Here is a 21,577-nt window from a genome sequence, read left to right as displayed (position 1 = left end):
CCTCCCGCCTGCTCCCCCCCGGCACTGGCCCCGCTCCTCAGCTACCCCCCACCCACCCTCGGAGGGGTGATGTGGGGATACCCCAGCGTCTTCCCCAGCTTGGGGAGCACCCCAGCGCCCTGCCCACGTGCTCCAGTCCTCTTTCCCCTCCCCAAAGGCCTCCCAGTGTGGCAGTGCACCAGGTTCCCATCCTTCCTTCCACAAGGCACTCGCCCCCCTCAGCAGGGAAGCTGCATTAACCACCCTCCGTTGTAGAGCTGCTGCATTAACCACCCTCCGTTGCAGAGCTGCCCCAATACTGGTGAAAAGGAAAGTCGCAACAGAGATGCTGGGGCAGCTGCCCCCCTCCCCACAGTACCAGCACTTGGCAGGCTTTCCTCCTATGCCTTCCCAGTGGCACCAACACACACCAGTGCCGGCACAGGGCACTGCTGGCTCCAGTACCCTGCTGACAGGGCAGCCACTGTGAGCAGCAGCTGGAACCCCCACAGCAAGGCAGCGGGGTTGGGGACGGGGCTTGAGCCTCTCCTTAGCAAGACATTAAGTTACTGGGTTGTAGGGAACAGGCAGAGCAGGAGGGACAGGGAATGTCTCACAGGGCGCTTGGTTGCTGCACCCCTGGCAGAAGGAATCACAGGGCAAACGCTCCTGGAGTCAGAGCATGGGGCACATGCAAGACCCCCACCCTGGCACAGATGATCCCTTGTCTCCAGAGTTGCCCTCCAGAAGGGCCTGAAGCGCTGCAAGAAGGAAAAGCTCCCTTGTCGCAATCAGTCCTTCTCCCCAGGGCAGCAGTGAGCAGCCAGTCCTTGTGCAGACCCTGAGATGGTCGCATTGCGGCAGCAAGAGACCTTCCCCCTTCACAGTCCTGCCAGCATCCCACTGCTCAGATCTTCGAGGACTCCACCCGCTCGATCCACGGCGAGTCGGCCCCGACGTCCCTGGGCTCCGACCGCAGTTGCCGCAGCTCCCGCTCCAGCGCCTGGCTCCGGTGGTACATCTCCATGTAGCTGGCCTGGAGCTCCCGCTGGTACCGCAGCACCTTCTCCTTCTCCTCCTGCCAGGTTTTCCTCTCCAGCTCAAAGTTCACAGCCTGCAGCTGGCCCTGGCGCCGCTCCCGCAGCAGCTCTGCCCACAGCCACTCCACCTGCCGCTCCAGGGGCTCCGCCGTGTCACTGTGAAGACCCCGGCACTTGGAGTCATCAGTTTCGCAGCCAGGGAAGTCCTGGCATGCCGGCATGGGGTCGTCACCCAGTGGCAGCGAGGTACAGGGCTCCGGGGGGCTCTGGAAGGAGTCTGCCAGTTGTGCCAGCTGGGAGTCCCTGGCCTGGACCTCCGCCTTGGCCTCCCGCAGCTGCGTCTTCAGGCTGAAGATCTCGCCCAGCTTCTGAGCCATCTCCTCCTGCGTGTCCCGGAGCTGCTGCTTCAGCAGGGAGATCTCCGCTGCCTTCTGGCACACCTGCAGGGCATGGGCGAGCAGTGAGGAAGGACTGGGGGAGCAGGACCCCAGGGGTGGCAGCACCCCAGGTTGTCACCACAGCATCCCTGGGAAACCATGAGCAACACCAGAGCAGGGAACTGCTATCCCCGGCCTGGCTCCACGGCCAGGGGGGTGGCAACAGGGAGGGAAGGAAGGGGACTCACCTCCCACTTGGTCTCCTCCAGCTTGGGGCTGACACGCTCGCCCTGGGGCTGCCGGAGCTTGGACTCCTCGCACTGGCACTGCTGCATGCTCAGCTCCTCCTGCAGCCGCTTCTTCTCCTGCTGCGCCTTGTAGAGCTGCAGCTGCAGCGCCCGCTGCCCGCGCTGTGCCTGCTGCGTCACCTGCTGCAGCCGGGCCATGTACATGTGCTTCAGATCCTCCAACTCGTCCAGCCACAGCCGCTGCTTGTCCTCAAACACCTGCCAGCACAGGTGGATGCTGGTGAGGGTCCGCAGCCTGCCCCTGTGCAGGGCAGCCCCAGGGAGGGATCCCAGAAGGTCCCATGATGTTGGGTCCTCCCACGCTTGGACATTCCCAGCCCATTGCCCACCATGGCAGGACACCAGCTCTTTCACCGCTACTTCCAGCCAGGCACCGCTGCCCCACACCCCTGCCCGGGGCACTCAGCGCAGCCCCAGCCCCACAGCTCACCTGCGTGAAGGGGTCTTCGGTCTCGCTAAGGCTCCTCTTGAGCTGCCGCAGCTCTCCTCCCGTCTCCTGCAGCCGGTCCTCCAGCTGCTTCACCGCGTCCTCCAGCGAGTAGGTGAACTCGTAGGGTGGCGGGGGCTCCCCGGGGCTCTGCAGCCGGCTCAGTGTGGCCATGCTTTTGCAGGACAGGGGTGCCTTCTCGGGGGCCAGGGGTTCCCTGGGGCTCCGTGAGACCCTGTCCAAAGAGCCCCCGATGTGGTTGATGTGGCCCATGGAGGCACTGAACTGGGTCTGGGCAGGCTTGAGGCGGGAGCCGTAGGAGGGGAAGCTCTGGATGGAGTTGTGGCTGGAGTCGGAGGCCTCATCCAGGCTGATGGCGTGGAGCAGGTGGGTGCGGAGCGGGCCGTGCTGCGAGGGCGCCGTGCTGCTCTGCGACAGCAGCGTGTGCAGGCTGCCATTGCTCTTGGACAGCTTCTGCCCCTTGGATGAGGACAAGCCCTGCATGGAGACCAGCCCCTTCCCAGCCACCGCCTTGAAGGCCGAGGGCCTGATACGGCACTGAAAAACAAGAGCAGGGTCAGGATGAGCCCAACAGCCCCCACAGGCGCCTGGAGCTAGGGAGAACCCGCTTGCTCCCAGCCCCACATCCCTGGACATCTGCAAATCCCCACGTCCCACCCCTGTGGTGCAGACCGTTCTGCTCCATCCTCACACAGGTGTATTTTGGGGCCCAGCATGGCACTCACAGCCACAGCCTCACCTTGTCGAAGCGGCCCCTCTCGGGCAGGGAGCTCTTGGAGAAGTCAGCCCCGCGGTGATGCTCGCGGGAGCAGCGCTCGGGGGACCGATTCTCACGGTCACTCTCGTAGTCCCGCTTGTAGCAGGTGCCCGACGTCTGGTGCTTCCGCTCCGACCGCGTCTCCTTCTTGGCCCCGTGCAGGTAGCCAAAGAGCTCCCGCTGGCTCGGCCCCTTCCGCAGCAAGCCATCGGGCTGCCGAAGCCCCCGCGAGCCCCCCAGCGGGGCCCGCAGCTCCAGGGGGGACAGATCCTGCTTCTCCACCAGGCTGCCCACGCTGCCCATGCTGCCGACAACGCCGACGGGCTCCGAGGAGAGGAAGGTGCTGAGGACGCGGGTGTCGGGCTCACAGGTCACAGGACCCTGTGCTGCTGCCATGGAGAATTAGAGAAAAGCCCGGTACCAGCACTGCCGAAGGAGAGACAAAGTCAGCAACGCCGGGCAGCCAGGACTCCGAACCCCCCTGGCACCCCATTTCCCAGCTGGCCCCAAGGACCGACCTGGGCTCCTGGTGCTGGGAGAGACCCCCCCAGGTCTCTCGAGGGACCCGGGAGCCGAGCGAGCAGGGTGCTGGTGTGCGGCATGCACTGGGCAAGCCATGGCGGGGCAGGGCCCCCCCCGCCTGCCGCCCCCCCGTGCCGCAGCGCCTCCTTCCCACACCCAGCCCCACCTCCCGCCCGCGGCCCGGGCTGCCACCAAACCAGGCACCTGCCGCCCAGCCAGGCAGGCGAGTTCGGGAGCCGGCAGCACCTGCCTGGGCCTGGCGCCAGCCCCAGCCCGGCGGCACCGAGCCACCCCACTGGGACCTCAGGGTCCGGACACCCTCCGGAGACCTCCCCAAAATGACCCTGGGGATGCCCAGTCCCAGGCTCATTGGCTTGGCCTCCCCAGGGTGCACAGGGGACGGGCACCTCTCCTGCCCCATGGGGAGCCTTCCCACACAGCACGGGCTCCCACGCCACGCAGGGCAAGCTCCCGAGCCCTCCCCACAGCCCCACTCCATCCCCAGGCGCTCCCACCCCAACGCCGGGCAGGGACGAGGCGGCCACAGCCCAGCTGCTTCGTGCGTGTTGGGGACCCCGTGGCCGGACGTGGCGGGAGGGAGGCGGGAAGGGGCAGGATGCGGACGGGACAATGCAGCTTCCTGCGCAGGTGGCCCGGGGAGGAAGGACACAAGGATGCCTTTGGCCTCGGCTCCGTCTCCCCAGTGCTGGGGAGGGGGATGATGGCCCTCGCAGCCCTTTGCAGGCAGCCCCAGTGGAGGGGACACGGTGAGCGTGGCAGGGGCCAGGCAGAGCCTGCTCCATGGCTCCCAGCCTCGCCGAGGGCTTGCGGGGCCGGGTTCCACCCAGGAAGCTGCCCTGGTTCTCAGCACCATACACCGGGTAAACAAACACCCCGCTTTTAATTGCTGCCACGCACAAACCTGTCTGACAGCTCCCGGCCTGCGCTGTCACCTCCCTCCATCAGCCCAGCACCTGCTCCGGGCATCGGCACCCCACGAAGGGCAGCAGGGACGGACCCTCCGCGAGGGTCCGGGCTGCCTGCGGTGCCACTGGATGCGCATAGGGATGGGGGACATAGATGTCCCCATGAGGGGAAAGCTCGCAGCATCCAGCACCAGGACATCCACCAGCATCACCTCAGCCGAGCCCCGCAGCAGCGGCACAAGTCGACCGAGGAAGTAGGTCAGATTGGGGGAGGTTTGGGAAGCGCCGGGGGAACCCGAAGGTGTCCTGCCTGCGGCTGGAAGGGTGTCACCCCCCCTCCTCTTCCTCCCCAAGGCGACAAAACACCGGTCTGGCCAGCCTGGCTCCTTCCCCGGGGTCCCAACCCCATCGAGATCTACCAGGGCAGGATACGGCCATAAACCCTCCGAGGGGGCTGCGGGGAGGCGCAGGGGAGGCGGGGAACCCGCGCCCGCCTCTCCGCAGCCCCCCCCTGCGCCTCCCCGCAGCCCCCACCGAGCCCAACCGGAATCTCCGTCACGGAGAAGGCGGAGAGGGAGGTCGGTCCCCGGGGCTGAGCCGGGACAAAGCACCGCACGGCGGAGAGCACCGAGGGCGGGGGGGGTGGGTACCGGAGGTCCCCGGGCCCGTACACTCACCATGCCGGCGGCTCCGCGGATCCCGCTCGGCTCCTTCTCTCGCTTCCTTGCCTCGGCCGTGTTTGAACCGCGCCCCTCGGTCGCGGATCGTGCGGGCAACGGGCGGAGCCGGTACCGGCAAATCGCGACGCGGAGGCGGGCGGGGAGGGGCGGGAGGAGGAGGAGGGGGAGGAGGAAGGGGAAGGGGGGGCCCGGCCGTGCCCGTCGGCGGGGCGGTGCTCGGGGCGGGCTGGCTGCGTGTACCGCCGAGAACGCCGGGAGACCCCCCCCAAACCCCTCACCCACAGCCCCGGCGCTGGCAGCAGTGGCCCTCACCGTGGCGGGGGGGCTGGTAAGAGCAGGCCGTATCGCCCACCCCGGGCACGGGCTGGGCTGCCGGGGCAGGGGAGGTGTGTTTGGCTCGGCCTCGTTGGCTGCACCAAGCCCCTGCGGAGGGGAGAGGGGTCTCGGCTCCGTGGGACACTCTCTGCACCCTCCACTCGCAGGAGAGCCCCGTGTCCCCCCGCCACAGCACCCACGGGTGGGCGGGAGCCGCCGGAGGTGCCTGTGCCACACAGCTCGCTCCGTGGGCCATGGCGTGCACAGGGGCAAGGAGTACCCCTGCGGGGCTGCCACCCACCCCGGTGCTGGCCTGGCCCCGGTGAGACACAACACACTCCATCCCTCTGAATCAGCCCTGCCGCGTCCTGGCAGGGAGCCGGTTTTGTCACTCGCCACCCCTGCAGCGTGCCAGGCGCAGGGATGCCGGCATGGGGGGACACCCGGTCACTGGGCATCCCAGCCACCTCAGGGAGTGGGACGCCTGCAGCAGCCCTGCTCTGTCCCCACCGCAGCCCGCGCACAGCACCCATCTCTCCCTGGGGAGGGATCGCACCCACACTGTCCCCAGCCTGGGTTCGGGGACGCGTGCATCCGCTGTGCTCATGCACTGGGGCCCTGCTCGCTGCCAGCTCCCCCCGCCGCACGCCAGAGTCCTCAAGCTGTGCTGCCAGTGCTCACCCACACACACACACTGTCCCCGGTCCCTGCTCACCAGGCTCGCGTGCTTGCGTTATCCTCGGTGCGGTGCCAAGGCACACAACCGCTCCCTCCGTCCCTGGCCTCCCTCTTCCCCAGTCCCTGGCCTCCCTCTTCCGCAGGACTCCTTTTCACCACTCATCTGCACACCGGAGCAGCAGCATACATGGCCTCTGAACAGGGGGGCCCTTCTCAGCCATGCCTTCTCCCACCCTGCTGGCACCAGGAACGCGCCTGCGACGCCCTGACCCTCTGCCTGCAGCTCAGCCACTCGTGGGGCTGCTGGGTCCCTGCCAGAGGGACAGGCACGTGCCCGCGGTGGCAGGCAGTAACAGCATCCCACCAGGGCCTTGGTGCAGGCAGGTTGCCGTGATGCCAAGCTGACTTCAACGGGTGCTGGTCGCAGCCGCACCCCTCCTTCCCGTCTGCCCCGCTTCCTGCCACCACGTCTCCACCACAGGCTGTGCTCCCCCGAGCACGTCTCCCTGCGATGGCAGCTCCCACAGGGCATCAGGGCTCAGCCCTGCCTGGGATGCCCCGTTCCCTGGGCAGAGATGCTCCTGCCTGTCATCAGCTTTTCCCAAGCCCCCTCCCTCTGGTCACCTCAGCCCCCCTGGTCCTCCCTACATCATGATGCTACAGCAGTTTCACGTGGCTGCCAGCAAACTGCTCTGGGCATCACCCGATTTAAAACAACCTGGCAATAAAAGCCAGTCGATCACCGTGCCCGTGGCAGCCCCCCACGGCCTCTCTAACAGCAATTTGGGCCCCAGAAGGGGGGTCGCAGAGGGGCAGGACTGGGACTCCACGGGCTCGCTCGGCCCCCGAGCATCCTGACCCCCTCCTCAGGGTTGCTGAGAGCACAGGAACACCGGGAGGCCTCCGGCTCGGCGCCGTGGGGCTCCGGGGAAGGCAGGCAGAGTGTTATCCATCCGCAGAAAGGCAACGAGGAAAAACCTCATCCCCTCCCGCTGAGCCATTGCTAATAACGAAGCGCGTGGGGGTACGGAACGGAACCGACCGACCTTCGAGTCACATTCAGGGCTATAAAAGGAAGCCAGGTCTCCAGCACGGCGCCTCTTCCACAAAAGCAACCAGAGGATGAGGGGGCTGCGAGCGAAGCTGCGAAATAGCTGCCAGGCAGCGGGAGAGGAGCCTTTAGCGCTGAGCGAAGTGCGAGGTGCGCATATGCTCTCTGTTTCTGCACATCTACATCTTCATGGAACCTGCCCGAAACTGTGTCATCTATTTTGAACAGCGCAGAGAAATACTTTGATCTGCCTCTGCCAGCCCTGGCTGCGGTTCAGGCACTGGTAAGTGGCTGGCATACAGGTGGCTGAACCCAAATTCTCTGCGATGGAGAGGCAGGAGTGGGGCTGCTGGGCCAACATCTCCCTCCAGCTGACCACAGCAAGGGACACGACGGGTCCTGGGAACACCTCTGGAGCAGTGCACCATGTGTCCAAGCCCACTTGCAATCTTCATGCCAGATACCAGTGCTGCTTTGGGGCTGCTGGGCTGGAGAAGCCATTGGGAGCTCTCGGATAGCACGTCCCCACATCACCCTGGGGCGAGGACAGGCCCCGAGGTGGGGAGGAGGACACGCTGGGCCTGCCTGTGCCTTGGATGATGCAAAACAGCACAGCCTGATCCTCACCGCCCTGCACAGCCACCTTGACCCTTCCTCAGGAGGCAGCCCCCCCTCACACCCTGGTCCGCAGGGCTCCAGACTCCTCACCCAGCTCCGGAGCACCACGGAGAGCAGAGGGCACCAGATCTCTCCAGACACCCCATCCTGCTGCCCCTACACCGTACGCGACCCCCACACTTGGCTCTGATGCTTTTGCCTCCCTCATTCCGGCGCTCCTCCTCGGAGCCGCTCATCTTCCTGGGATGGCGACAGCTTCTGTCTGGGGACATCTGCAGGCACCCGGCAAAGCCACCTCTCCGGGAAGCACCAGAGGACAGAAGAGGGCCAGGAAACACGGAGGCCTGGTGCCAGCGCTGATGACAGGGCTGAACAGAGGGCTACCGGCTGCTCGGCTGGGTCTGCCCAGCAGCAGCACCCAAAACGTGTGCCAAGACCCCAGAGCCGGCACAGTGCAGTCCCACACATGGCACCATCTGTGAGCCAGCCCAAGCAGCCTCCGCTCTGGAGCAGCACAGCACCATTTCACCCAGCAGCCCAAGCAGGCGGCCAGACCAGGCTGGTGATGGAGGAGAGGAGCCCAGCACTGGCAAGGGTCTCCCTTGAGGGTCATCGGGCATTTCTGCCGCCCCTCAGCAGATCAGGGTGAGCAGCAGCATCCTAGAGGTCCCAGCTCCTGTTCACTCCCAGCATGAGCAGGCACGGACCAGGCGCTGCTCCATGGCTGCTGCTCCCACGTGGGGGTCAAGAGCCGGGTCCCGAGCAGGGCATGGGGCCCCCCTGCTCCTCCTGCCCAGAGCTACACATCCCACTTCCCAGGAAAAGGTGTGGCTGATTTCTACCAAACCCAGACAACTGGCAGCCCCCAGTGCCCTTCCTCACCCATTGGGACCTCCCCAGCTTCCCCACCTCCCGGGTCCAGTACTACAGAGCACCCAGGCACGTTCCCAGCAGCCAGAGGTGGACATTCACCTCCTCCTCCTCCTCCTCCTGTCTCCGGTTCCAGGGCGCTCTCCCAGCACACAGCATCCGTGCTTCTGCCGCCTCCCACGGGCTGCTCTTGCTCTGACAGCAGCAGGTCCTCAAGTCACCGCACAGGTCGGGCTCCTGGGGACCTGGGGTTTGCAGGGTGCGTCTGCTCGGTCACCTCCTGCTCACCAGCACCCCAAGGCTGACACAGCCCTTTGCCTGACCACCCCCTCCCCAAGCCGTTCACTGACCCAGACAAGCCACATCCCCAGTGTGGGGCTTGAACCCACAGCAGAGTCCTCGCAGGCCCTGCCAGCAGCAGGGGACCTACACTGTGATACCCTCAGCAAGTAAATCCCCCCCCTACCCTGCTGGAAGGGGCAGCCCCAGCCCTTGTCCTGCCACGACACGGGAGAAACCAGCCTGGCGGTGAGGCAGGGCCGGGCAGCTCGAGCGAGTGGGCCTGGGCCCCGCACAGCCTTGCCGCTCCCTCATCAACCCAAACCCCCTGTTCCCACCTCCGAGGGGAGCGTCCCAGCCCCTGCCTCGCCCAGGGAAGCTCTTGCTCCCCTCGGCTCAGGTGGGATAGGGGTGACTGTCCTAATTCCCGCACTTCACCCATGCCGTCACCCCAGCTCCACCAGCACTGCGGTGAGCCTGGCAGCCAGTCCTTCCCAGGACACCTCATACAGGGACAGAGCAGATCCCAGTTCCCCTCAGCACTTCTGGGGGGACATCAGGGTCTTCAACCGCCCCAAGAAGGCTGAGGCAGCACATGCCACAGCAGGCAGGCAAGGAAGGGAGCAGCTCAGCCAGAACTCTCCTCCTTACTCCACAGAGAGAAATCCTGGGCTACCTCAACTGCTGACACCCAGCAGAGCTGCGGATGCTGGGGCTCGGGGCATGGCTCAACCACAACCGCTTCCTGCAGTGAAGCAACCACAGCGCAGCCCTGGGGGTACCCAGCAGCTGAAACACAGGCACCAGCTCACTCGGAGCCCGTTTCAGACTGTCTTGGCCTCCGAACCAGAGCAGATCGCCTGTCCAGACAGAGCACGGCTGGGGCCACGCCAGAAACGGGTGAAGCCAGTAAGGTGAAGGGAGCAGGAAAAAGGAGCGGCGCAGTGTGGCCCAGGGCACTCACAACTCACAGGTGCCCTGATAGTTCTTTATTGTCCTCTGAGCTGGGTGCCAGCTCAGCCGTGTCCAGCACAGGAAAACTGCCTCCTGCACCTCACCTGGGAGGCAGCACCAGCGTCCACAGTGACGGCACTGAGTCCCGCTCTCAGCCTCTTCCGTTGGTCCCAGCAAAGCCCGGTTCTCAGACTTGTCTGTTCCTCTGCATCTCACCAGCACCGTCAAGCTCATCTGCTGCAAAAATCCTGCCTGCTCCAAGCAGCTCGGCGGCAGCCCCGGCTTCTCAGCACAAGCACAGTGCACACGACTGGCACACAGGAGACAGGGTCAGCCAGACGTGCACCAAGGAGTCTCGCTTGCGTCACAGTCCAGCAAGATATTAAGGACGGTGCAAGGGGCTCCTGCCACACTCAGAGCTGTCCGTGACTCAATTTGGTACCTCACGTTGTTCAGACCTCCCTCCCGATCCACCTTGAACTGTTCCTGAGGAAGAGAAACACCATTCAGCCCACGCTGGCTTCCAGCGGCGGGGGAAGGACCCAGTGCCTGGGGAGGGAGCACAGAGCTGGTAGGGGAGGACACGAGCAAGAAGGGCTCAGAGCACGTGGTGATCACAACCCGAATCTCCCGTGGTTCCTCTCGATTAGATGGAAGTCTCACCTGCTTCTGCGCAGCGATGCGCTTCTGATCTCTCTTCCTCCAGGCCGGGTCATGCAGGTGCTGGAAAGTCTCGTATCCAGTCGTGATTCCAGAGGGACGGCGAACCTGGAAGGAGAGCAAAGCTTACGGAAAGCTACTGGAAAACCTGCTGCACCTGCTACTGGAAAGGGGAGCACAGAAGGGCTGCCTCCCCCAGGTCCTGACCTGGGCAGCTACAGCCAGGGGCCAGGTGGGGAGACAAGGAGGAGGGCAATTTCAACACAGGAGGCCACAGAGCAGCCGTTACCTGGAGACCGGCTCCTTTGATACGTCGATAAAACTCGTCGTCCTCCCGCCCCCAGCCCCAGAAGCGGTTGGACATGCCGTTGCACTGAAACGAGAGGGGCATCGTACCGCCCAGCACAACTCCACACGTAGCAGAGGAGAACACACCAGCATCACAAGCCCTGAGCACCGGCACAGCCTTCCCTCTCCTGCCCCCCACCAGTTCAGGCAGCAGGCTCCATCCCCGAACCATTTTGACTCCTTTCCCCCCTACCCAAGCGTAGAGCACAAAATGTATGTCTCTTCACCAGGACAATGGCAGAGCCCCTGCCCCAAACCAGCTGGGATGTCCCACCCACGTGCTCACCATCTCATAGTGCTGCTTGGTGAGCAGCAGGATGCCGCCCACGTAGGTTTTATAGTGGTAGAGCGGGTGCAGCTCCGGGGATGCCACATGGAAGGGCCCTGCCTCCGGAAAGCTGTAGTCCAGCTGCTCGTTGAGGGGCAGAAGGTCGACGTCGTGCATCGCTATGTAGTCGGTGTCGTTGCCACTCTCCAGGAAGCCCACGTTGATCAGGGACGCCCTATTAAACCTGTCGCAGGACCAGGGACTCTCAGCACCATGCACAGCAGCCACCATCCCTTCACGTCCCTCTCCCGTGCTCCTCAAAGCTGAGTGTTTGACTGGTCCCGAAGCGGGGACACACGCAAACACGGCGTTCCCTGCCTTCGCAGCGCGGGGTGCCACTGCTGCCCGTCCTGAAGCTGCACCCCTGCTTCTCCCTGTGCAGGCAGCACACGCTGAGCCCGACGGCAACGCGCAGGGGTTTGGCCAGTGCAGACCCCGAGGGGTGACAGCAAACCCCGTCCTGCCCGAGGCCGCTGGGGAGCTGCACACGCCCGCCGGGGCTGCAGGCAGGTACCGGACAGCAAGCAGGGGGTGAGCGACGGCATTTCCAAACACCCTACGCTGTTCCTTCGAATTTCAGCATCCCCAGACATTTGTGGCCATAGCCCTGCAACACTGGGGAGAAAGCTGAAACATCTGGGAGTAGATAATTCTCTTCTTGCTTAGGAAGAGAGAAGAAAATACTGCTTTGTCCGTCTGTAAGCTCTAGGGTGAGTAAATTTGGGCAGAGCATCACGCCCCAGCCCTGACCCCCTGTTGTCCAGGCCCTACGCCTCCCCGCGCTGCCAGAGGCGAGCGGGAGACCCTCTCAGCACCCACAGCGGGGGCTGAGTTTCGAAGAAGGGCCCCCCGAGCGAGGGGAGACCCCACCTGAAGTGATCCACCTGGTTGAGGACGAAGATGTGATGGCGGATCCTCTTCTTGCTCAGGAAGCGGTGCATGTAGGGCACGAAGGCCAGCAGCTCCTCGAAGCGCTCCCGGAACGGGACGAGCAGCGCCAGGCGGTGGGGACCCCACGACGGCTCCTCCTCCGCCGGCAGGAGCGGGGCCGGGGGCGGGCAGGGCTGGCGGGGACCCCCCCGGCTCTCCCCACCGGCCGGGGCCGGTCCCTCACCGGAGCAGCTGAGCTGGAGCCAGAGCAGCGAGGCGAAGCCCAGGAGCAGCGTCAGGAAGAACAGCGGGAAGATGGAGAGTCTGCCGGGGAGCAGGGCCCGGAGCGGCGGGGACCTGCGGCACAGGCCGGGTCAGCGCCCGCCGGGACCCCCCAGCCCCGGCACCCCCGAGCCGCCCCCCCCCCGCCCCGCTCACCCGCCGCCGCGCAGCCGGAGCGCGGCCCTGCGCCGGGCCGGGCCCATGGCGCTCGGCCGGCCGCCGCCCCCCGGCCCCCCCGCCGGACACGCTGGCTGCGCCCCGCCGCTCCGGGCCCCCCCCGGAAACACGGCCCGGCCCCGCCGTTCCGCAGCGCTCCCCTTCCGCACGGCGGGGCGGGCCGGGGGCGGGGACACCCCCCCCCACCACACACACCCCCCTTCGCCGCCGGCCGGGGCCTCCCCTCCTCCGGGCACCGCACCGGAACCCTTCGGGACACCCCCTCTTCCTTGGCGTCCCCCCCAGGAGCCTCTAGGGAACATCCTCCCCCCGACACAACTCACCGCCCAACTCCGGGACCCCCCGTGGGGGCAACAGTCCCCCCAGCCCAGCCCCAACACCCCAGGACCCTCCCCAGCTCTCTCAGCCCCCCCCCCACGAAGCAGATCCCCCCTTTTCTCACACCAGACAGAGCCAGAGCCCCGGGTGGTGTCAGTCCTTTAATGCCCCGTTCACAGCCCCCTCCCCTCCCCACAGTCCCCTCACATTCACAGCCGCCACCACTCGCCCCCCCAGCCCCAGGCAGCACAGCAGGTCCCGTCTGGCGTGGGGGGAGCTCTGGCAAAACAGGGGAGCGAGCTCCAGGCTCCCACATCACAGCCCCGGGGGGGCCCAGCGGGCATTGCCCCCCTCAGTCCAACCTGCCAGACGCCGAGGGCCGGCCAGGGGTTACAGCCAAACAGACAGATAAGAAAATACTTCTGATATTTCTCAGAAACAGCTTGTAGAAACCACAGTTTTTACAGCTCCCCATAGAAAAGCTGGGTTTGGACACGGGCCACAGCCCGGGTCTTTGCTAGTAGAAACGCTTGTTCCGCTCCTGCCGCTTTTGGAAGACCACAGCTCCCACCACCGCGCAGACGATGATGCCCAGCAGCGCGCAGAGCAGGAGCAGGAACACCTTCCAGCCCGTCAGAGGCCCGCTTCGGAAATTCCCCGTCGGGTCATCCACATTGTCTGCAAGAACAAGAGCAGCTACAGAGACCGACCCAGCCTCAGCTCCTGTGGGGTCTCACAGCTCTGACACCTTTCAAGAAGCCTTTAAAAGTCCAGCCCCGGCATCCCAATCCTGCCGCGAACGTTTCCGAAGCTCAGAAACTCACCTTTGGGTGATTTAAGGAGGCTGACACTAGGTTCAATCTTGGTCCAGTCAACAGTCTCATCTTCCAGAGGGTGCTCCACCATGAGCTGGAAGAGCTTCATCGAGATAACGTCATGATTGTCTAGGAAACAACTGTCAGAAGCTCTGAGAGATGTCCACATGCTCAGAGCACCCCTAGGACCATGCCCTGCCAGGTCCAGGTCTCCTTCCCTCTCAAACCACCCTCACGCCCCAGGTATCAAACTGCAATTTTGAGATGTTCCTTAGCTCTGTGGTGCCTCCTTTCTCAGGCCATGGGTCCCTACCCAACAGGGCTTCACGATTTTAACAATTCAGGGAAAAGAAGCCATCGAAGCCATCCAGTGCATCCACATCATTATATTCCAGGCTCCAAACAGCAGGTATTCCCACAAGCAAAGCCCCCTCTCACCAGACAAATCTCCAGTGCCGGCAGAAGCACCGAAGAAGTAGCCAGTTGGCAGCTGCACCCCTGCAATGTCAATGCAGTTCTTCCATTCGTTCTTGTCTTCCACGTCAGTCATCACCTGCAAGACCAGGGGAGCGTCACACCAAGAATGCATGTCACCATCCTGCCCTCCTGCAGCTCTTTTGGAGCTGGAGGCGCACGTGGTCGAGCCTGGAAAACCATCTCCAGGTCACCTACAGGCACAGCAACACCCGCCCCGCAGCACTGCCTCATCTAACATGCAAGGGACACCCTACAGAAGGCGTCTGCCACATCTCACCGTCAGGCGGCCTCGGGAGTACCGAATTGCCAGGAAAGTGTCGTGGTTCTGGTTCCGAAGGTCGGCAGTGCACCCCGCCAGCTCCGTCCAGCGCCCGTCCTTACTGTGGTCGTACGTCAGGGAGCCGTTGTTCACCATGGCAGAGATATAGGGGAACACACGCTGCAGGGAGGAGAGCACTGCTGCTCTCAGTCTGCAGGAGCCTTCGAGCTGCAGACCAAAAGCCACCTCCCCCTGCCTGGTCAGAACCTCAAAGAGAGCAGGATCTCAGCCAGGCACGGCAACAGGGCCACAGCTTTGCTGCACAGTCAGGTACGGAGGGCAGAACAACAAAATCAAGGCTCCTTTTCTACACAAAGCTGCTTCTAAACTGTTCTAGCTAAAGCACAGTAGCCATTTCTGACCTCAGGATCCCTCCCGAGCCCACACCGTATCGCATGTCCAGGGCAATGAGACTACCCCAGACCTGCAGAGTAAGCACCAGATTGGGTACGAAGTGTAAGAACAGAGCACAAGACCCAGAAGGGGCAGAAATCGCCCATAAGCGGCACAACCACATTCAGGGCTTTGTAGTCAGCAGATTTCCACCATTTCCAGGTGCTTCATGACTTAAGTATCATGTTTTTGGTGCAAAAGCTCTCACTGGCACAGTTATGTTTTCTGACTGTGCCGTAACAAGATCCACAAACACAGAGCAGGACAGAAGAAAAGGACCACCAGCCCCCACGAGACTCATCTGTATTTCGGCCACAGGGAATTCTGGAACAAAAAGCCAGCACAGGAATTCCTCTTTTAGAGGCACCCAGCTTGCAAACACAGAATAAGGCCAGAAACAACATGGAATGAGCAACCAAAGCATCGAGAAGTTCAGGAAAAGCCACTCAGGATGAATATATTCTTAGGATGGTTCCTCTAACTTCACGTAATAGGTGGTGCATAGTTTACACCAGTCCTGCGCCACCCGCTCATGCAGCAGTGGAAAGGCCTTGGAAACATCTGTGTAGTCAACAACAGCAGAAGACAGAGTAAGGACCTTCTCATCTCTGTTAATGCACGTACAGACTCTTCCCTTGACCAGCTCCCATGACAGGAAGAGCAGCCCACTCTCGTGTAAGGAGAGATTTTTCCTTGGTCCAGGCATGAAGCACTCAGAGCATGAAGACATGAGGAAACAACCTCCTCGGCACTGAACGAGCTCCCTGAACTACTCACCTCTGTTGCTTCATCGTTGGGATATGTATCGAGGAAAATAGCCAGTCCGTGAAAGTTGTCCTTGCTGCCAAAGACAGGACCTGCAACAGGGCAGAACACAGGGAACAGAAGTTCTCAGATGGAATTTGTGCTCAGAGACTTCTACAGAGAAGAGCTGCGAGCGCTGTTTATTGCCAGGCAGGTGACTGAGGGAGCCTGTTCATGGGGCAGAACATGGAGGACACACCATCCCAATCCAGTGAAACAAGACAGAGGGGACCTCAAATGCCCTCCCTGGCAAGAAACCTTCCAGGCCAGGGGCAGCTCCAAGGGCAGATCCCTGGGTGGCCCCGGGGCATGTGCAAGCACTGACAAGGCCTCAGCCCGGCCAGGCGGCCCCCGGCTGCCCGTTGTACCTGGCACCAGCCGCTCCTGCGTGTACCACAGGGCCAGGCCGTCCCCGTGCAGGTTCTTCTTGCCGGCTCCGTGGATCTTGAAGTGCACGTGGAGCTCCCAGTCCTTGAGGAAGCAGGGCTGTGCGGAGAGACCGCCCAGCGGCGTCAGGGCCAGAGCCGGCAGAGGCGCTGGGGCCGCCCAGTGCCCCCGCCGCCGCCGCCCCCCCGCGCCTGTCTCCCCCCGGGCTCTCACCACGCGGTTCCAGATGGAGCCCTGCCGGCTGCGCTCGTCGGGCGTCAGGCGGACGTACTGGCTGGTGACCATGGTGCTGCCCTGGAAGTCCCACAGCGGCATCGCGGCGGAGCCCGCGCCTGCAACGGGCAGAGAGAGCGCGGCTCAGCCCGGGCCTCCGCGGGGCACCCGGCCCGGCCCGCCCCGCCCCCGCGCTCACCCTGATACGGCTTCATCAGCGAGTGCTCCCGCTTCAGGTGCTCGCTGTTGCCGTCCGTGAGCTCGGCGGGCGCCGGGCGCGGCCCGGCCACCGCCAACAGCAGCGCCGCCGCCGCCACCAGCCCGCCCGCACCCGCCGCCATCCTCCGCTTCCGCCTTCCGGCGCGCCGCTCCCGCCTCTGGCCCCGGCCCCGGCCCCGGCCCCGGCCCCGGCCCCGCCTGGGAACGGCAGCCCGCGCCGCCAATCAGAAGCGTCCATACCACCGCGTTCCCGCCTCCGCGGGCTAGCGTCACTCCTGCCCGCCTATGACAGAGAAGGGGGCGGAGCCGTGCTTGGGGGGGGAGGAGCGGCAGAGCGCCTCCCGGCGTGCACTGCGCGGGAGCGGCGGCGCGCGGCATGCCGGGAGCTGTAGTCCGCTCGCCCTCCTCGTGCCGGTCACGTGCGCGGCTCGTGCAGCCTGTCGCCATGGCAACGCCACACAAGATGGCGCCCAGCGTTAGGGAGGGGGCTCGGCCCCGGGAACGGCCCCGGCCCGGGGCCCTGCAGGCCTCACTGGGCCCCGAGCGGCCAGGCAGAGGGCAGGGCTGTCCCCGCGGCGTGGGAAGGACGGGCCGAGGCTGCGCGGAGGTCACAGGCAGCTTTATTGAGGGCCCCCGGGGCGCCTGTCTGCAGGCAGGGCTGCAGCCCAGGGCCTGGCACGGCAGAAGGCCCCCAGCCCCGCTGCAGCTTGTCCCCCAGTGGCGCCGGCGCTTGGCCATGGTGGCTGGGGTGGCCGGGGAGCTGCATCTTCCAGCCCTCTGGATGGGCTTCTTCAGCGAGGCGACAGAAGCCGCAGCGTGGGTGTGTTCAGGACAATGCACTTCCCAGGGGCTCTTGCAGAGCAGTGTCGCTCAGTGGCACGCGCAGCGTGGCTGCAACCAAGGCTGTCACCAAGCAATGAAACCCCTCCATTGGTGGCTGACTGGCCAGGTCCTGTCTATGTCTCTGTGCTTGTCCTATGTCCTGTGCACACGTGGGAGCTCGTCTGGCCAGCGAAGGGTACAGAACCGAGGCCTTCCCGAGCCAGCAGCTGTGGCTGGGGCAGCATCACTCACATCCTACGGGAGCAGAGGGGAATACGCACCATTCAGTTGGCTGTACGTGCCATGTCTGAGGGTGTAGCCGGTGCTGTGGTGGGGTGCCCAGCGTGTCCTGGGCAGTTTGTGCGTTGCAGCAGCCCCTGCGGGCTGTGCCAGCAGTGTGGATGGACCAGTCCTGAGTGGCTTCTCATTCTGGAGGTGTGCAAGCCCCTGACACAACAGGACATGTGCTTCCTTCTGACAGCACAGAGGCTGCAGGAGGGTTGGGGGGTACGAGAAGCCCGTGGAAGACCAGGAGGCAGAGAGAGGGGAAGCTGACTGATGAGTGAAAAACTGGGTGGGAAGCCCATCTGAGCATGGCAGTCTGAGGCTCGGGGCCCAGCTGAGCCCTGAGGGGAGTCTAGGGCTTGGAGACCTGCAGCTCAATCCAGTCTGGCACTTGGCAGCTCTCACTTCTTCCTGTTCATGATCTGGCTGGAAATCCAGCTCATCCCATCCTGGAGGGAAAAGAGAGACCTGAGCACACCGCCAGGAGCACAGCAGGTCCTTGGGTCCTCTCCCACCTCTGCAGAGCCTGCAGGCCCCCGTTTCTACCTGCACTCCTTCCCCAGACAAGGCTGAGCAGGCCTGGATCTGCCATTCCCGGTCCCGGTAGGTGTGGAGGCTCAGCCCTTCCGCGATTTCGGCTGCGGGTGCCGCAGTCGCTAGGTCCTGCTTGTTGGCAAACACCAGCAGCGGGACCCCCGTGAGGGACTCCTCCTCAGTGAGCTCTGCCAGCTCCTGCCAAGAGAGAACCACCTCCCAGGGCTGCTGCCCACTGCTGCCCTCCTCCACAGAGCTGCCCGGCTCCTTGGCTGAGCTGCCCAGGGTGGGCTGGGGCACCTCTGTCCCCCAAAGTACCTCACTCCCCTCTCTCTGGTGCTCTTATTGCAGCCAAAGAAGCTGTGAGGCTCAACATGGAGGGAGAGACACGCACCCCTGAAGCTCTGTCTGCCCTGAAGAGAGCTGAGAGCCGCACGCTCAGCCGCACCTGAGGGCTGAAGTGCTCCCAGCACCAAGAGCCTTGGGCAAAGGGCAGCTACAGGAGGCTGCTGTCAGCCCGGTGCTGTCTGGCACACCCACACCGCCGTCTGGTGCCGATACAGACGAGACTGGCACTCAGAGTCTCACCTTCCCCTTTCCAACTTCATTCCCAGGGTTTGTAACTCTGAATTCGCTACTCATACACCTTTGCTTGCTTGTATCGCTAACCAGGTGCTGGGGAGGTGGGAGGAGGGTGTGAGGCTGGCAACTGAGGGGTTGCTTTCACCAGGGGCAGAGTCACCCCCATGTTGGGTACCCCTGGGGCATCACACCCAGCTTGGGGGGAGCTGCCGGGCATGGATCTGCCATGGGGTGTGGTGGCTCTGTATGCTGAGACCCCCATCATGAGCCCTCCCCGCATAGCTCGGGGGACAGCTTGGCCCCCACAGCGGTGCTGCCCCATGGTAGAGAGCAGCCTCACTTCCCACTCCAGTCCTCAAAGACCTGGTGCCAGTCAGGTCCGAGCCCCAGGACCCCACAGCCACCCCCAGCCCAGACCCCTCATACCTGCCCAGTCTCCTCGAAACGCTTCTGGTCTGCACTGTCAATGACATAAATCTGCCGTGGGCGTGAAAGGGACAGTCAGCGCCTCCTCCTCACCCGGCTGCACAGCCCTCTGCCTTCTGCGGGGGCTGCAGGGCTCCGCACAGAGGGCACGGCTCTCTGCACACGGGGCTGCGGCGGGCTGCAGGCAGCAACCCCACTCACCAGCAGGTCGGTGCTGCCCAGATATTTCCTCCAGTATGGGCGGATGGAGCGCTGCCCCCCGATATCCCAGACGTTCAGCTTGAAGCCGTGCGAGTGGACGCTCTTTATGTTGAAGCCCTGCGTGGGGACACGAACCTCGATGTCACCCAAGAGGAGGGTAGAACCTGCCACCCTCCTGCTGCCTGTGGCCCCTAGCAGCACCTACCTGGGTGGGCGTGATGGTGCTGACCTCCTCGGACGCCAGGCATTTCAGCAGCGTGGTCTTCCCCGCGTTGTCCAGCCCCAGCAGGACGATGTGAAGCTCCTGCTCCGGGGAACCCTTCACACTCTGGATGACGGAGAGCAGCCCCTGGGGGTGTGGGGTGCTGGGGGAGCCCTGCGGGGTGTCGGGTCACTGCAGAGCACCCTTGTTTCAGATGAGGGGAGCTGGGTGCCCTGCTGGGCATAAGTACCCTGTATCTATGGCCTGAGTGAGTTCCAGGGCTTGGCTCCCAAGGTGTCCAGGCTCGGGGCGGCCCCACGGCAGATCCACCCAGCCCCAATCCCCCCCTGGGTGTGCTGTCCCTGCCCTGGGAGCCCTGCCAGCTCCTGGGCACGCTGCGGGGACAAGCCCAGGGTGTACAGCCCTGGTCCTGCTCTGCCAGGCTGCTTGATGCAGCAGCCGGGAGCTGGTGCTGGGACAACCACCCAGTGCAGGCGGGATGTCACCGGACGCCGCTTACCTTCTGCATATCACCCATGGTCTAGGAGTCGCTCTGGCCTGCAGAGCTGCCGAGGACTTGTCCCCAGGGCCCGCCAGCAGCTGCCTGACTGGCACGCTCCCCATCCCTGGGGGAGGAAGAGGATTACAGGCTCCAGAATTAGCTGCTGTTTCTCCATTTACCCACAGCATTAAATAATGCCCTCGGCAAATCCCCCAGCCAGCTGTCGCCCCGCTGCCGCCTGCCTCAGGGATAAACCAGGTCCTGCCGGGCTGCGGCACTGGGGCACAGGGTGTCCCTGTCCCCACGGGGCCAGGCTCTGGCTCGGGGATGGCAGCACAGCGGGAGGATGCGATACCCAGGCACCATGGGCATCACTGCGGTGGGATGGAGCTGTGCAGCCAGTGTGTGATCCCAGGAGAGGCACTGCAGCCCCAGCCTCCCAAGGGGGTAGGCAGCACAGGCAGGCCACAGGCACGGCCGTGTCCTGGTGTCATACATTTTTCCGTGGGAGGGGTGATGCCTCAGCACATCCCCGTGTCCTATCTGGCCCGAGGAGGCTGAGGTGACACCAGCACCCACAAGCTGCCCCCTCAGAGGGTGGCAGGAGGTAATGCTGAGGCTGGAGCTGCTGGAGGCCACGTCAGCCACTGCTGCAGCTTCCCGCTGCCATCCGAGAGAAACCACGTTGGCAGCCAGAGGTCAGGGATGGCACAGGACAGGGGGCCAGAGGGGCACAGGCACCTCCCCCAGCAGCCCAGCCAGGTGGGGTGAGGGGTTCGTCCACTCATCATTTGGATTAAATGTATTAACTAAGCAACTTCTTTGATTCTTGCATGCCGCAGTTCTGTCCCTGGATCAGGTTTCCCAGCAGAGAGGTTATCCTTGTGGTGAGGACCGTGAGTCACGTACTCTTGGTGAGACATTTTTATTTATAACTCCTGTTGCAAAGCCAAGCCAAACAACACAGCTATGCTCTGACAAAGGGGAGAAGCAGGATCGCCCCCACCCCACTGCTGCTCTGTGCCGCAGCAGGGCAAGAGGGGCAACAGCAGGGGCCACCCTCCGCTCCCCCCTGCTCGCAGACCCTGCCAGGACTGCGGCTGCTAATGCCGCGCTGCTTTTGTGCGTGTTCACGGTGGGAACACTTCATTTTTCTCTGCATAGATCTGCACCCAACTTAATGTTAGGGTTCTGCTTTTGATAGGTTAATCACCCACCTTACGTTCCAGTTATTAGCATTTCCATGAGGGGGTTGCCATGGTGCTCTGCGGTTTATCCTATAACTGTTAGTTACTTATATTTCCTAACGAATATCCTAAAATATCCTCAACTGGTTTGTGGTTGCTGATCAACATGGAACCCCAACCTAGGAGATGGGCAAAACTGCTTAGGCATCAGTTTGGTGACTCCAAGCTGTCCACCACTCCTCTCTGCCAGGCTCTGCCAGCAGCCGCGGCGCAGGCAGCTCTCCCCGAATGCCGGCTGCTAATGGCAGCGGCACGGCCCTGGGGGCCACCCCCAGACCCACCGCTCAGCGCAGGATGGGGCGGCAGCTGTGTGCCCAGCCAGGTGGGACCGGGGCAAGCAGCCTCAGGCTGGTAGGGGGGTGCA

General features: G+C 63.9%; 4 protein-coding genes across 5 annotated transcripts; all 4 read right to left on the bottom strand.

The window, feature by feature from the left end:
- Window positions 1-58: 58 nt before the first annotated feature.
- Window positions 59-5,112, bottom strand: N4BP3 (NEDD4 binding protein 3). Of its 2 annotated transcripts, none has more exons than XM_068409196.1 (5): window positions 5,035-5,112; window positions 2,892-3,335; window positions 2,135-2,689; window positions 1,645-1,902; window positions 59-1,459 (listed from the first exon to the last, which is right to left on the bottom strand). In XM_068409196.1, the coding sequence occupies exons 2-5, from the start codon at window positions 3,303-3,305 to the stop codon at window positions 887-889; spliced, it is 1,800 nt and encodes a 599-aa protein (XP_068265297.1). In that variant the 5' UTR covers window positions 3,306-3,335; window positions 5,035-5,112; the 3' UTR covers window positions 59-886. The 2 variants fall into 2 exon arrangements, with proteins under 2 accessions (XP_068265297.1, XP_068265298.1); XM_068409197.1 differs by lacking the exon at window positions 5,035-5,112 and adding an exon at window positions 4,354-4,439.
- Window positions 5,113-9,822: 4,710 nt separating this feature from the next.
- Window positions 9,823-12,521, bottom strand: B4GALT7 (beta-1,4-galactosyltransferase 7). The gene is made up of 6 exons (XM_068409208.1): window positions 12,447-12,521; window positions 12,009-12,365; window positions 11,097-11,322; window positions 10,752-10,835; window positions 10,466-10,570; window positions 9,823-10,288 (listed from the first exon to the last, which is right to left on the bottom strand). Exons 1-6 carry the CDS (start codon window positions 12,491-12,493, stop codon window positions 10,133-10,135), a joined length of 975 nt encoding a protein of 324 aa, XP_068265309.1. The 5' UTR covers window positions 12,494-12,521; the 3' UTR covers window positions 9,823-10,132.
- Window positions 12,522-13,194: 673 nt separating this feature from the next.
- Window positions 13,195-16,534, bottom strand: LMAN2 (lectin, mannose binding 2). Its single transcript, XM_068409008.1, has 8 exons — window positions 16,393-16,534; window positions 16,194-16,312; window positions 15,962-16,079; window positions 15,567-15,646; window positions 14,355-14,516; window positions 14,039-14,153; window positions 13,610-13,729; window positions 13,195-13,463 (listed from the first exon to the last, which is right to left on the bottom strand). The coding sequence occupies exons 1-8, from the start codon at window positions 16,532-16,534 to the stop codon at window positions 13,303-13,305; spliced, it is 1,017 nt and encodes a 338-aa protein (XP_068265109.1). The 3' UTR covers window positions 13,195-13,302.
- Window positions 16,535-17,826: 1,292 nt separating this feature from the next.
- Window positions 17,827-20,061, bottom strand: LOC137667919 (ADP-ribosylation factor-like protein 3). The gene is made up of 6 exons (XM_068409150.1): window positions 19,985-20,061; window positions 19,468-19,638; window positions 19,263-19,379; window positions 19,062-19,112; window positions 18,066-18,251; window positions 17,827-17,968 (listed from the first exon to the last, which is right to left on the bottom strand). The coding sequence occupies exons 1-6, from the start codon at window positions 20,000-20,002 to the stop codon at window positions 17,921-17,923; spliced, it is 591 nt and encodes a 196-aa protein (XP_068265251.1). The 5' UTR covers window positions 20,003-20,061; the 3' UTR covers window positions 17,827-17,920.
- Window positions 20,062-21,577: the final 1,516 nt, after the last annotated feature.

This window comes from Nyctibius grandis, chromosome 10, assembly GCF_013368605.1.
Source record: "Nyctibius grandis isolate bNycGra1 chromosome 10, bNycGra1.pri, whole genome shotgun sequence".
In the NCBI taxonomy this organism is placed as follows: domain Eukaryota; kingdom Metazoa; phylum Chordata; class Aves; order Nyctibiiformes; family Nyctibiidae; genus Nyctibius; species Nyctibius grandis.
This window is presented reverse-complemented; position numbering and strand designations above follow the sequence as displayed.

What these genes read in the sequence shown, in the direction of transcription:
- LMAN2 (XM_068409008.1), bottom strand. Translation starts at nt 16,534, where the DNA reads ATGGCGGCGGGTGCGGGCGGGCTGGTGGCGGCGGCGGCGCTGCTGTTG. An exon ending in ACTCCCGAGGCCGCCTGACG is followed by an intron (nt 14,154 to 14,354) that starts GTGAGATGTGGC and finishes CTGGTCTTGCAG; the next exon opens with GTGATGACTGACGTGGAAGA. An exon ending in CCTCCTTAAATCACCCAAAG is followed by an intron (nt 13,464 to 13,609) that starts GTGAGTTTCTGA and finishes TTGTTCTTGCAG; the next exon opens with ACAATGTGGATGACCCGACG.
- B4GALT7 (XM_068409208.1), bottom strand. Translation starts at nt 12,493, where the DNA reads ATGGGCCCGGCCCGGCGCAGGGCCGCGCTCCGGCTGCGCGGCGGCGG. An exon ending in TCAAAGGAGCCGGTCTCCAG is followed by an intron (nt 10,571 to 10,751) that starts GTAACGGCTGCT and finishes CTCTCCTTCCAG; the next exon opens with GTTCGCCGTCCCTCTGGAAT. An exon ending in GCATCGCTGCGCAGAAGCAG is followed by an intron (nt 10,289 to 10,465) that starts GTGAGACTTCCA and finishes TCTCTTCCTCAG; the next exon opens with GAACAGTTCAAGGTGGATCG.
- LOC137667919 (XM_068409150.1), bottom strand. An exon ending in GCACCATCACGCCCACCCAG is followed by an intron (nt 19,380 to 19,467) that starts GTAGGTGCTGCT and finishes GTCCCCACGCAG; the next exon opens with GGCTTCAACATAAAGAGCGT. An exon ending in TGTCTGGGGAAGGAGTGCAG is followed by an intron (nt 17,969 to 18,065) that starts GTAGAAACGGGG and finishes TTTTCCCTCCAG; the next exon opens with GATGGGATGAGCTGGATTTC.
- N4BP3 (XM_068409196.1), bottom strand. Translation starts at nt 3,305, where the DNA reads ATGGCAGCAGCACAGGGTCCTGTGACCTGTGAGCCCGACACCCGCGTC. An exon ending in AGAGGGGCCGCTTCGACAAG is followed by an intron (nt 2,690 to 2,891) that starts GTGAGGCTGTGG and finishes CTTGTTTTTCAG; the next exon opens with TGCCGTATCAGGCCCTCGGC. An exon ending in TGGAGGAGACCAAGTGGGAG is followed by an intron (nt 1,460 to 1,644) that starts GTGAGTCCCCTT and finishes CATGCCCTGCAG; the next exon opens with GTGTGCCAGAAGGCAGCGGA.